This window comes from Epinephelus lanceolatus, chromosome 6, assembly GCF_041903045.1.
Source record: "Epinephelus lanceolatus isolate andai-2023 chromosome 6, ASM4190304v1, whole genome shotgun sequence".
In the NCBI taxonomy this organism is placed as follows: Eukaryota; Metazoa; Chordata; class Actinopteri; order Perciformes; family Serranidae; genus Epinephelus; species Epinephelus lanceolatus.
This window is the reverse complement of record NC_135739.1, coordinates 7,503,894-7,518,790: the sequence shown is the minus strand read 5'-3', so window position 1 is coordinate 7,518,790 and position 14,897 is coordinate 7,503,894. Positions and strand designations below refer to the sequence as shown.

At 41.5% G+C, this 14,897-nt stretch overlaps 1 protein-coding gene across 2 annotated transcripts in view; it reads right to left on the bottom strand.

Moving 5' to 3' along the window:
- oca2 (oculocutaneous albinism II) overlaps positions 1-3,760 on the bottom strand; it is an 86,097-nt gene extending 82,337 nt beyond the window's left edge. The window contains exons 1-2 of one of the 2 annotated variants that reach the window (XM_033620927.2): positions 3,463-3,760; positions 631-882 (exon numbers count right to left, since the gene is read on the bottom strand). In XM_033620927.2, the coding sequence (XP_033476818.1) occupies positions 631-872 (242 nt within the window). In that variant the 5' untranslated portion in view covers positions 873-882; positions 3,463-3,760. The remainder of the gene's footprint in view (positions 1-630; positions 883-3,462) is intronic. The other variant, XM_033620928.2, reaches the window with a different exon arrangement.
- Between the last annotated feature and the right edge of the window lie 11,137 nt (positions 3,761-14,897).

The following is a 14,897-nucleotide window of genomic DNA, read 5'->3' as shown; positions in this document are numbered from 1 at the left end:
AGTATGCTCTTCATCACGTGCAACTTTGACTTAGTTCATGAAGCAAAAAATTCCCCAGTTTAATCCCAGTAACGTCACAGCCACAGGCTTGAGATTAGCAACCCCCTGAGTGACTGAGATACACACCCACAATCACACACACTCAAGTCTGTGTGTGTGAATGATCATACTTTACAAGAAAATGACTGTTTTTTCCACGTATGTTCATCCTTCCCCTGGAAGCTTTAACTGACAGGGTGTGTGTCATGTGCCTCTGCACGTGTGGTTCAAATTGTTGAACTGTTGTTATGTCTGTCCTCCAGGAAACCCAGTGAGAAGAGATAATGAGTGCTGAACTCTCTGTTAACTAGAGCGCAAGGATAACTTGTAGTAACTAGTACATGAACCCTTAACCAAGTGTTCTTGTAGGGCTTTAAACATAAACTTAAAACCTGCAAAAACTAGATTTTGTTTTTTGGCTTTCAAGGTTTCCACTTAGCTCATCGATTGACACAGTCCACTGACACTGAGCTCAACCGGTTAGAGCCTTTCCCTCCAATAATGCTTGTAAATAGAATATAATGATAAAACTCCAAGAGTGACATGTCTTGTTAATAAATGGGAGAGCAGAAACACTTTCAGCAGACATACCCGTCCTCTTGTCGCACAGGGACAAAGCCCTCGGTGTGGATGACGCACTGTCCTGAGGGCAGAACTGCAGACTGCTGCATCTTCTGGGTTTCTCTCCTCTCTGAGATGCCCTGCAGAAGGCGCAGCTCCCCAAAGTTCCCTGCGACGGCCTGTGGTGACCTCAGGCTGCTCCTGCCTGGATGGCCCTGGGCTGACGCCTGAGACATCTCAATCTCCAGGTTGTTTTTGTTCTCCAAATACATGGTGAGGCTGCTGGAGGGTAGGAGGAAGCAGAGTTTTGATTCAGTATCAAAACTGTCAAATTAAAAATTTAAACCTGCAAATATTGACTTTTTTGGCCACTTGGGGGCAGCAAAAACAAATACAAGTTCAGTTTATATGGCTAACAGGTTAGTTAACAGTTACTTATTTACAAATTCAGCAGTAATGGAGCAGCATTGGTATTTATTTATTGTAGTGTTTCTGACCACCTGGGAAACGTTATTCTAATAATGACTCACTTTTGGTCTCCACCGACTCCACCAGAAAATGATCCATGGATGTATTAAGACAACTGGATACAACCTTGGAGGCAGGGCCCCGCCCATTCCTATGAAAGTTGCACAGTGGCGCATGAAGCCAAAAAAAAGTGACTTCCCGGCTAAAAAATTACCCAGTTCTTCTGCATTATTGGGCCCACAGTGCAAGCACCAGAAAGCACTCCGTCATGTTTTTTCTACTGGAAGGGCACCCAGGGGGGCATTTTACCTTGTTTTCTCCATGGAAGGGCACCCTAGACGGCACTTTTTCACATTTTCTCCACTGGAGGGGCACCGTAGAGGGCACGCCATCATGTTTATTCCACTGGAGGGGCACCATGGGGGGCACTTTTTCACATTTTCTCCACTGGAGGGATGCCATAGAGGGCACTCGATCATGTTTCCTCCACTGGAGGGGCACTTCAGAGGGCACTTTATCACACCTTCTCCACAGGAAAGGCAACAAAAGAGGGGACTTTATGATATTTTCTCCATTAGAAAGACGCCGTAGAGGGCACTCCATCATGTTTTCTCCACTGGAGGGGCACTCTAGAGGGCAATTTTTCACATTTTCTCCACTAGAGGGTCACTTCAGATGGCAATCATCACATTTCCTCCATTGGAGGGGCACCCTGGAGGGGACTTTACCTCATTTTGATCACTGAAAAGGCACCCTATTGAGCATTTTTATCATGTTTTCTCCACTAAAAATTGCACCCTCCAGGGCACTTTATAACATTTTCTCCACTGAAAGGGCACCCTGGAGGGCATTTTACTGTGTTTTCTCCACTGAAAGGGCACCCTGGAGGGCACTTTATAACATTTTCTCCACTGAAAGGGCACCCTGGAGGGCATTTTACTGTTTTCTCCACCGAAAGGGCACCCTGGAGGGCACTTTATAACATTTTCTCCACTGAAAGGGCACCCTGGAGGGCATTTTACTGTGTTTTCTCCACTGAAAGGGTACCCTGGAGGGCACTTTATAAGATTTTCTGCACCGGAGGGGCCTCCAGGGGGGAACTTCATCATGTTTCTTGCACGTCGGCTCACTGTAGAGGGTACATTATCACGTTATCACTGGAGGGTCACTTTTAAATGTATACAGTCTGTGATGTCAAGTCAGCCGTGGTCATGCTTCAATAATCCAGAGGGAAGCCAACATGCATTAGAACAGCTGAATGACTCACAACGTCCATAAAACACAGCACGAGGTCAGTGGATGAGGTCCACTACAGCAGACATGGTCCTCGACAACACAAAGGCTGCATGAATTTCAATGGGATTATTGCTCACATGAAAGGGAGCAGAGACTCACGTGTGACATTTGCGATCTGTGTGACAATACCTCTTTAAAGAGTAAGACTACAGTCCTGTAAGGAGGCGGCACAGGGTCGAAGAACTGATCCTTTGAATGACAGGAATATTTCCAGGAAAGAACATAACATCACTACAAGCAACACCTTTCACATTACACATATTGATTTGATCCATTGATAATACAAAAATGTTAATTATAGCAGCTTTAACGTTTAAAGTTGCACCATAGATTATACATTACAATCCATTTACACCTATTTCTTTTTTACAGACACAAAAAACAACTTAAGTTTTGTTATTCAATGATGCACAGTTCATTCTCAAATTGAACCAATTTTTTCCATTCAAAACAAGTGCTGGCTGGTGTTTTGTTATGCCTCACGTAATACCCTTATCCAATGCTTGTGATGTGCCTCGTCAGAGAGAAGAATGATCCTTTTTATATGATTTCCTGCCTGTGGGCTGTGTTTGGCAACAAAGACAAACTGCTTTCTTTATTTTTCCACCCTCGTTCACAGCAGTTAATGATTGAAGATGAATATCTTTTAACAAGAGTGTTGAGAATTACACAAAAGCGCACCTAGAGGAGGCAATGACTGCAACTGTGCACAAGACTGTAACACAAGGATTATGTGTGATTATAGCTGTTTGCCACATTTGCACATTTGTTATTTTTCTGTCTTTTAATTTTCATTATCAGGTGAATAATAATACAAAACATAAAATACAGTGTTCCAATCATTCACCGCACAGCCATTTACATATTAGAGGGATGAAAGGGATTTTTGCAAAGCCTTTGTGGTACTATACTGTACCGCAGTATTAGGACATAATGCTTAAACCCCGCAAAACAAAGCCCACTAGTGTAATACAGTGGAGTAAATCCACCATACACAGAATGCAAAGGAACTGAAGCAAATGTCAACTACTAACTTAAAATTGGATTCAAACTTTTATTTTGGCGGCCGCAAGTGAGAGACAGAAATGAAAGACTTACCTTTAAAGATGAAGTTGTTTTAGATGATGATGATAAGGACGATGAAGACACGGACAATGATGATGACAGAAGTGGTACTGATGATAAAGTTTGTGATGTTCAACAATGAACATCCAACAGCAAAGTTACGAGTAATTCACGCTGATAATCCTGCAGAAAATGGTGATAATGTATGATAGATGCTGGGATGTTATTCTGCTTTTTGCTGTTGTATTTAAGCACAGCGGTGGAAGAGAGGCTGAGGTGTTTCTTCTCCTCTCCTGTGCTCCCCAGCAAAGGAGCTAAGCGGTCTGGGTCTGAGAAGCTGAGGAGAGGAGGGGGGAGTGGCACAATTTGCTCTCCACTAATAGCAGAAACCTTTCCCATTCAATCACTCTCCCCTTTTTACAAACAAACTCCACACACTGCTTAGCCGCCTCCCCCACCATCCACACTCCCTGCACTCCAAATTCACCGGTCAAAAACAAAAGTTGAAGTCAATAAATACATTTTTTTGCCCTAAATTGAAGCAAAATTTAACATTTGAAATCATTTAATAAAAATGTTTCACATATGTCAAGTCATGAAAGCATCCCAATCTTGTACAGATGACTCAAAACTTGATATTCATGCTTATTCAGATTTGTTAAAGGCCCAGTGTGTAAAATGGGTTGAAAACAGTGACATCAGTGGTCAAATTCTAGATTGCAGGGCTCACTCGCTCACCCCTCCTGTCGGGTAAATGACAGTGGCCTCGTAGGGACAAAAAGCCTTGCGCACGACTTTTTCAGGAGTAGGTCTATCTAGCGACGAGGTGAATGTTTATTTAGAAATCTAAACCATGTTACGATATTGTAATGAATCCCTCACGAGCAGGAGACCAGAGGAGCATTCGGGAAAAAGGCCCGTTTATTTGAGCACTCCAAAAACTCCGGTAACACTCCACTCTGTCCCAAACTCTGACTCTTCTAGCGTAACAGACACACTTCATAACTTTACACACATACTCGTTTGCCATTCTGAGTGGGGACCCCCCTCCCCTCTCTGCTCCGCCAATCTCCAGCCCGCACACTGACTGACAGCGTAGCCTGTAAACAGAGCTCAGCTGTTTATTTAGCCTAGCGATATCTCCGGACTATAGTAGCTGCAATGGACGACTTTGAACGCGATTTTGAAGCGTTTCTTGTAGCGGACACAGACCCAGAGCCATACCTGTTTGAGCCGGAGCATACAGATGAGGAACTCCATGTGTTTGATGCTGAGCGGGTGAGAAGAGAGGCTGAATGCACAGAATGGGATTCGGTGCTACTACTACCATCGTTGGGGAGAGATATCACCAGGACGAAAAGCACCGCAGAGAGTGCATCACAAGGAGTGAAGCTGCGTCTTCTTTTCCTCACAGATGACGGTTCGAGTTCATTCTCTCCTGTTGCGTGGTAAGTGTGGTCAATTCGCAAACTTTATAACTAAAAAAACTTTTCACTACTCTCTATCGACAAACTACTAACACTCTCTGCTGTTTCCTCCTCCTCCTTCCTTCCTCCCGCTGTCTTCGTTGGTTCATTTATACACGTGAAACGCGTTCTCTGGCTGGCTGGATTGTCCGCTTGGTCTGCCGTACATACATGGCGGCGCAAGATGGCGACCTCTCTAAAGCAAGGCCCTTGCTATATATATATATAAAAGCATAATTATAAGGCTACGAAAACCAAACGAATTTTATTTTATACCGATTATACACTTGTATAAACATATTAATGGGTAGAATATTCAGATTCAGATTCAGATTGACAATAAACCATGCCAAATATTACACACTGGCCCTTTAATTTGTGACTTTATAATCAATTACCAGGATTTTTTTGTGATTTGAGAGTTTTCTGGGAGGGTGAACCACTGAGCCTAACTCACTGTAACAGCCTGAGCAAACTCCTCAGATTTAAGGTGTAGAAAGGTCAGACAGGTCAGAGACAGAGGGGCTTCAAGAAAAACTTAAATCCCAAGGCTGCAAGTCCAAAAAAAGAACACTCTTTTTTCATTGCTTTTTTGTATTCCTTCTCTTAATGATTATTTATCGCTATTGTCTTATTTCATATAGTATGCATTTCATACTTCTCCAGAATTCATTTTAGGTCTTTTTTAAATAAAATTCTACAAGTTGTGCAAATTTGATTCTTCATCTTCTGGCGTAAGTTTTATGTTCCTAAATAGCTTTAAAATGTTTCTAAATTATGATGAAAATTTAGCAGTCTTTGTGCAAGTGTAGGTTCAGTGTTGGGTGTTTGTGTGTTTGTCTGTGGGGCAGGGGAGCAGCAGAGCCAGTTAAGCCAAACTTAAAGAGGGTCACAGGGTCAGAGGTGAAGCTTTAAAAAAATGTGTTAAAACTGGGTGATTAAATGCACCAGTGCACTGCCTGATAAGCGGTCTCACTGGGTGTAGACGTGACGTCCTGAGGTTGAATGTGATAAAGAGTCAAAGAGGATGAGCATGAATTTGATACTTTTTCAAAATGTACCCATATTTATATGTTGATGCATCAGCACCAAAAATGTTTTCATTTCATAAAATAAAGAGGAAACAAAAGAACGAAGGGTGTAGATTTCAGGGCAGGGGACACCTCCCCCTCAGTGTTTAGAACATGTGCATTTGTCCTCGAATTCTCAACAGGCCAAAAAATAACAAACCAAAGTGACCATCCAACCTGGCCCATCGGAGATCATCACATAAAATACTTGGGCCATGCCCGGCAAAGCCCGACCCCCTCAAAAAGCAAGTCAGCCTCTAACGCCCGGGACACACCAGCTACCTGGCAACACAAGCCATGCACATCTCCAGCAGAAAATGCAGAAAGCCAGCAGCAGAAGAAACGAGAGATGATATCCACTGGTCAATCGACATAATATCTATGATATATGTTGGATTTACATTTTCAATAACTAATAATTAAATAAATTAAGTATGGAGTGCTCACTTTTTAATTTTTTTTAAAAATTTATTTAGCCCTACCCTCCTGGTCCGACACATCAGGCTTTTCAGGACCAGATGGGCTCAAGTTGTGATTAAGAACTAATTTGTCCACCCAGTAAAAATATGACCTATGACCTACTAACCTATTAAAACAATCCAATAAATCTCTTTTGAATCATAACTGAGTGCTATTATTTTCTGCTACAAACAACTCAAATATAACTGTAAACAGAGAGCCAGAATAAAAGTGTGGGGATTTGGGGGACATTTTTGGGGCGCTATAACAAACTCAGGGAGTTTATCTGTAATTCAATCTTTTAATACATTTGCCTTTGACCCAATACAACTGAGCAGATTAGAGTTTCGGCATCCTGCCATCCATGAGTAAAAGCCAGTGAACCACACTAACAGGACCTGAGTAATTAGAAACTCCCACCCCTGAAACCTCCCTTGAATGAAAATTATCTGACCAGTGAGCTGAACACAATCAGTGACAAAAAATGTATTTCCATTAACTCTGCTTCCCAAAATGATCTTTGCGGTCGAGTGATTATAGTCTGCAGGATCCCATCATCTGCCCTCTCCATTCTCAGAAATCAGGGAAGACAATATGTCCCATTGAACGAATAGAGTCACCTGGTCTGGACTCACTGTTGCCTGTGACACCAGAGAGATGAAAGCTACGCAGAGAAGACTGTACACTGGTCTTGTGGGCTGATGATGCAAGATATAGTAGCAGGAACTGAGCAATCACATGTACAGCGGAGGAGAATGAGCCAGGGGCTCTGAATGACGATAACTAGCGTCCTACGGAGTCCTGGATGAATGAGTTACTCTCTCTAAGTCTTTAATCTTACACGTGCATAAACTGAGAGGTCACACCAACAAAGTAATGTGACGGAAATCATGATTGTCCTGAGGTGCAGTTATAATCCTGAGGGGAAAAGTAGTTAGTGAATGATGGTCATCTACAGCTGTAGTTACACTAATAACAAAATCTGTTACACCTTTTTTACTCACAGTCAGTGGAGCAAGGAAGTTTCAATGGGCCCTAGTGCACGCTATCATGCATGTACAGACCCTTTTAGGGCCGACATCACAATGACGTCAGTTTGTTACCTGGGGGCAAAACACAACTCTCCACCACAGGGCTGTAGGCTACATAGGAGTCTTAAAATGTCTTTTTGTTGTGTTATTTGGAGCCAGAATAGAAGGAGTCATGGCTCAAACTAGCCACTACTGCCCGTCAAAAAACAAAGACAACTATGGTTAAATGTGATAAGATGAAAGGACTGGACGGAGGGGATCATCAAAAATGCTCACATGTGCAGCGCACACTTCATATCAGGTTAGGGAAAAAGTATTTCCTGTTGTAGGGATGAATAACATTATGTGTATTAAGGGTTATCATGTCCACCTCATCAGAAACTGGGGAGGGATTAAGAGGAATATTGGATTTCTCTGTAATGCTAACTTTTTAGCACATTAGCTAACGTTTGACTACAAAACAAACTGGAGGAAACTGTTCAAGTGTCGTCCTCCTTTGTAAGACTGGCTTCCTGTGACATCATCCATCCACTGAGTGAGAGCATACGGGTCGGCCAGTCTGGTCCCATTGGTCAGTGTTTACTTAACACTCGGAGAGTGAGTGACCTGACATGGTGTGTTTGTAAATTCAGTCTGACGCTCTACACCAACATGAGAGCCCTGCTGGTCGGAGAAATGGAGTGTTCTACATGAATTAACGAACCGTTAAGTTAATCACACATTCACTCCACTTGGTGCTCTGCTGCTACATATCAAAATCAGAATCAAATTTACCTGCAGGCATTAATCAAGTTTATCTTTGCATCGCCGCGACAGGTGCCATCCATCTGCATTATGTACTGATGCTACCCCTCATCATACTGCTATACGGTCGACCGCTGACGCATCATCACACCATGAAAGGTTCTGTATGGCTGCATTACAATTTGAGGCTGAAAGGCCGTTTCGTGTGTTAGCATGCTAACATTGGCTAATTAGAATTTAACACACACAACAGCTGAGGCTGATGGGAATGTCATTAGTTTTGCAGGTATTTGGTCATAAATCAAAGTACTGGAGAAACTAAAACTTTTACCTGATGGTTAAACCTACAAATGTCAACCTCATATTGGGGTGAGAAGAAAATCCAATGATCACCAAAGTCTTTAGGATATATGATCTGTGGAACCATGAATGTCTTTACAAAATCTAATGGATTTCCATCCAACAATCATTAACACATTTTTAATCTGTGCCAAAGTGGTAAATTGCTAAGGCAACGCCACTGGTGCCAAATACAACCATGTGCATGAATCTCTAAAGAAAAGCTAAATTCATGTTTTAAAGGTCTGACTCAACCGGGCAAACTTTATCTGCTGATGAAGATCATGTGATCTGATAGAAAGCTGCTTCTACAACTTATCAGATGTTGCCTCCATTCAGAGCTTCAAGGCCCCTGCTGTATTCACTCACCTCCCTCTCACTGCACTATGGACGCGCAAGATTATGTGCCAAGAACTAAGTGACCTCTCTGGCTCAGCAGATGGCTAACTAACCATTTAGGAGGCAACAATAGACGAGGCCTAAGCCACCACTGCCGGTTCATAAGGGCTCTGGCACCAATGGCTCACAGCCAAGCAAGGCACGGCGCACACATTCAATCCAAGCTACAGCGTGAAGAAAGCCATCTTTAACCAAAGCCTGCTGCCCCGAGGGCTCAAACAAGAGCTAATGAGGAAGATCAAGTCTAATTAAAGAACTTGCAGAGCTCTTATGGGGTTACGCTGCAGCCCAGTAAAACCCTCCAGGTCAATTTAAATTAAAAATAATCTACCTAGTCTTTCAGTGGCAGCTCTTGCTTTGCAAGAATCCCCAATATGTGAAACAACTCCCGTCTCCTGGGTCTGAACAGTGTCTCTGCTTTCAGGTTTGTGTGTAGGAAAGGAAACTAAGTCTCTAAAATCATCATTAGCTGGTTTAGGGCTGTCAAAAAAGGCCATTTTGGGGGGATTATTATGACAGCTGCCTAAGTTTTAAATTTAAAGTTTATTCACTTTATTAGCTACTAGCTGCTGTTTTTGGGGAAACATAATGGAATTAGGTTGATGTAGTCTGATCACACTGCATATTTCCAGGCCACCATCAGAGCTTATCCTGCGGACAGTGAACCGACCCACCATGGGTCAATAAATTAAGCTTCCCAGTAGCTATGGAGGTTCTGGCATGAATTTTTCATTGTCAGCCCCAAGGCCGAGGGTCCTGCAGCCATGATCTTCTAATCATGTGGGAGTGCAAGGAGCTGCCTGGTTCCTCTGCATTTAGAGCTGTGGTTGTTTGGGTGCTCAGTGGCATAGGTCAAGTCACTCAAAGGCTTTAGGCACAAACTCGTGCATTACATTGAGCAGAGTTCAAATGCACATACTACTTGTGTGCAGATGTGTTTTAAGTACTAAGGTTTTAGCAGAAATGCACGTGTTTGGGAAGTACCAAGAGTAAGACTGGATAAAGGAGACTTGTATGGAGTTAGATTTGTCTCATTAATACCTGTAAATGCACAGAGGGTGATCTACAAATATTTCTTGATCTGCACACGTTTCATAACTATGTGTGTGAACAGATTGACAATCTGTGTTGGATGGACAGGTTGGATGGTACCGACTTCTGGTCTATTTACAATGTATAAAATGCTGCACCCTGCTTTCGTCCCCCCAGTAGCTAATGTTAGCTTTGTGCAATCTACATATCAACAATGAACAATAAAACTACAATATTACATTTCTAAACAAAAAGAGCTACCAACACCAACAGCTGTTCTATCAAAGACCTTAACCAGGGTGTTGCCACTTGTCATATCTTACAACAGTTAACGCAACCTCACTAAAACGATGTAACCTAACTAAACACGGTGCGGTCAGCACAGACATTACAACTACATTAGTAAGAGTACACTAATAATAAGATGTGAAGTGCTTTGTGACTTAAATCCTACTTGAAAGAATAAATGAAAAATATAAAGGATGAGTTGGCTGATAACTGCCAACTGAAGAAGCTGCCAACCCACCGTGCCTTTCATACTCAAACAGAAATGTATACAAAAGTGTGTGCCAGATACATAGAACAAATGAACACACACTAATACTGTATGACATTAACATAAAACAATGAATGCATGTTACTTATCGCTGATTATTATTAAAAAAAACAACAACAAAAAACAGCTCATAGAAAGACTGCGTGCTCTTACTTTCACATGCGGAAATGACGTCATCAGCTGGGTGATCACGTGCTATCCGAAGATGGCTGAGTGATATGAGTGCATTTTCGTTCGGACTGGCGGAAAGTTTGTCTCAAAAATTCGTGTGTGTAAAAAGCAAATCCACATGCATAGAACTGAGATCCACAAATATTTTTCGATTCACAAATAAAAACTGAGTTCACAAATGCCTGTTCTAAAGTTGTAAATGTTAGGAATATATTCACAAATGCTTTTCATTTATTTGCAAATTAATTGAACGTATTCACAGATATTTTTTGTATTTGTGGAATGTGTTTTATATTTACAGATTACACATTTACACACAGATTGTCAATCTGTTCACACACATAATTATGAAACGTGTGCAGATCAAGAAATATTCGTAGATCACCCTCTGTGCATTTACAGGTATTAATGAGACAAATCTAACTCCACAGACTTGGATTATACTGCATGAATTGTGTGAGAATTTCTAAACAGTTGTTATGATATAGTTTCACAGCCCGCTTTTACTTTATCAGGAATTTTCTACATTTTGGATTCTTCCGAAAAACAAAGTTTCTTCACAATTTCAACATAACACAGGGGGGACTGTCATTTTAGGCAGAATTGTCGCACCCTCCTCCACCCTGTTCACTTCCAGCCATTGTATCCAGAGTCCAAGACAAACTTAACGAAGGCTCATTCCTCTGCTCATCGAGATTTCAGCACCTCTACCACGACCAGCGTCTAGACCCTGAGGGGTTTCTTATTTGACAATGGATTTATCACGCATACCATCTCGAAAGGGTCTAATCACCAAAGACTTCACATTTTTTCATTCAGATGTTCACATGCTAATAATTATTCTTTTCAGTAGGGACAAAATAAATAAAGTTGAAGTTGAAGTTGGGGAAGTAACTGATATAAACAGTATAGGGTCATTCTGTGGGTGAGGTATTCCTTTAAATATACTCAATATTCAGTCAAGTGGTCTCATTCCCCCTCCCACCACTCTGAGCCACTCTCAAACTCTTCCTTTCCAGAAATTATTACTGGTTATTCATGGTTCACTGGACCTCATTACTACGGCTACAGTTACACATACTTTGATAAATGCACTCATCGCTGATAATAAGTTTATGAATGAGGAAAATATTGAGCCACAGGTAACATAATATTTCAGTGGTCTTCAATAAAGTAAGGGTTCTTGTAAGATAGCGCTACATACTGAACACCACCCATCTCCCTGCTAGAAATGGTCCTCTCATCTCATCTGCAATCAATAGTTCCAACACAGATCTACAGTGCAGATAAGAGCCGGCATGAATAGAGAGACAAGGAAAAGCTTTTTCAAAGTTGCAGACACAGGACCATCATGCTGTTTTGTCTACCTCCCACATGCAGTCACATGCCGTCGCAGACCCAGAGAGCTGCCTTCTGTCTCTCTGTCTGTCTGTCTGCCTGTTTGGCTAAACCACCCTGAGCTGAGCAGCATCCCTCACCTCCGCGTGATCAGAATGCAGCGGACTGAGACGTCTCTATTCACACGTTAAACAGCTCAACATGATGTTCTAACTAACAGAGGCTTAATAACTTATTTCTAATAGTTATAATACTGCAATGGGAGGTGCATATTGAAAATTATTAGGAATATTTCAGTACCGTTTTAATGCAAATATGTAAGTTACATTCTTTGAAGACAAGAATATAGTACATAGTAAAATCTGGACAGTGGGTTTAATACCTACACATGCATTCATTCATTTTCCATAACTGCTTATCCTGTTGGGGGTCGCGGGGGGGCTGGAGCCTATCCTAGCTGACATTAGGTGAGAGGCAGGGTACACCCTGGTAAGGTCACCAGACTATCACAGGGCTGACACAGAGACAGACAACCATTCACACTCACATTCACACCTACGGACAATTTAGAGTCACCAATTAACCTGCATGTCTTTGGACTGTGGGAGGAAGCTGGAGCACCCGGAGAAAAAGCTGACACGGCTCCCCCACCCCAGGCTTGAACCCCCCATGCCAACTTTGAACCAGGAACCCTCTTGCTGTGAGGTGACAATGCTAACCACTGCACCACCGGGCAAAATAGGGCAAAATGCTCCCTAAAATACTACCTAATTTTCCTTTGGGAACAATTAAAATTTTAGTTTATTCATATCTGATTAATGAGACAATCAATACCAACAAAATGCCTCCTAAGCAGCAGTCCCACAAATTCCTTCTGTTAGACATGAATCATAAATCCACATCTCCCCTCTGGCACTGTTGTGTCTGATTCTCACAACACCACCAACTGTTTGGATACTTTGACTTCCTGGAAAACTCACTTCCTGGAAAATAGTAAATCTTTTACGACATTTTATCAGGTCTGTTTCAAAACATGACTCACGTGCCCCGACTGTCGCTTCATCCAACTGACCCACGGCCACTTCATACCAGTGAAAGGAGGTCCGGGAAAATCACAAGTACAGATCTGTCATGTGAAATAACCAAAAACTGTTCTAGCTTTTGGCAAAGGGTTCATGGATCTCTCATAGTAGAAAACTTTTTAAGTCCTTTGCAGTTGTAAAGTTCACCAGTATCATTCACCATTACCTTTTTATGTTTTTTCTTTAATTTGTTCTCAAGACAGGTCTTAAGAAACATCTACGTCAGATTCATAACATGTTCTTGAACCGCAGAATTGTTTGCACTTATGTTCTTATAATGATGAATCCTCTCATCCTTGCAAACTGAAAGCATGTGCCAGATTATCCTAATTAGCATAGGTAAATGCCCCACAATTTTTCATAAAAGGGCATAAGCCTGCCAAGATGTGTCCACACAGAAACTGATAGAGAGAATTAAGGGTATGTCAAGAATGCCCAAACAAAAGTCTAAAGATGGTTGAGCACCGGACTCCAAACATGAAAAAAAACGTATATATTTCTGAAGTCGAGGTACCACTGCAGAGAGTGACCACCAAACGAAAGTCATATTTAGTATCGCAGTAGTGGAGGTAAAATAACATAACAAAAACAACACATGGGATGCTAATGCTTATTCAGTGAGTGATGTATCTGGAGAAGAATGCACAACTGAAAAAAGGATTGGATGGGACAGGCTCGCCCTAGTCACTCTGCAATTAGATCGACATGGTCCCGGAGGATGTATTCCCTCCTCAGGACAGATCTGCAACATCTTGCAGCTGCAGTAAATATGTCACTGTGTGAGAAGACTTCCTGGTGCACAAAGGGACCTACTGTACTCATAAATAAACAGGGTGATCAATCACTAATTATTGGATGACCCGATTCCCAATTAACTTAACATGTGAAGTGTTAGTGTAGTGTTTATTTACTGTAAAGGCCACAATGCTTTGTAAAATAATGAAAATAACGATTTAAAAATAAATAAAAAATTATCAAAATATTATTTTAATAACAAGAGCAAAATAACAAAACATTGGTAAATGCCAAAATCGTCTTGAAAACTGTGTTAGTCGGTTTTAATAAGAAACTTCCTCTTAAAAACAGTTGGTAAATGAGGCAGACGTGGTACCAGGCCATCACTTTGCAAGTCACAAGTAAGTCTCAAGTCTTGGTGCTCAGGTCCCGAGTCAAGTCCCAACTCATACACTTTGAGATTTGAGTTTTAAACAAGTCATAATGTGCTCTTCACCAAATGTAATGCCAGTTTAACAAGAGTAATAATATATTAAATTGACAAAAAAATAAAATGTTTTAATGTTTTTGTGTCTGTAATTTCTGACCTGCACATTGTGCAAACTGCAATTCCTTTATTTGTTGACCACCGCTTAGTTTTTGTACACAAACAAAATTTTCTTCTGTATTATTTTTTTCAACTGACACTCAGTAACTTAACATTAGCTCTTCATTGTTCTCTCCTGCAACTTGACTGGATGCTGTTGGATTGGTTCACACAAATAGGATTATCCTGGGAATGGGTTGCTTGGAAAGAATAGTGTTAATATTAGTTCATGGTGGATTATTGATCGAGTCTATCGGGCAAAGGCCTACAGACCCAATGTGTCAGGAGGCTCCCTGGCCTTCACTTGCAAAATGTCACTAAAATTAGGGGAAAAGTCCAAGTCAAGTTGAAAGTCTTTTTTGATCTTGTCAAGTCGAGTCTGAAGTCATCAAATGTGTGGCTTGAGTCTGATTTGAGTCCAGATCTCTGGAATGAGGCCCAAAGTCCTGACTGACAGTGC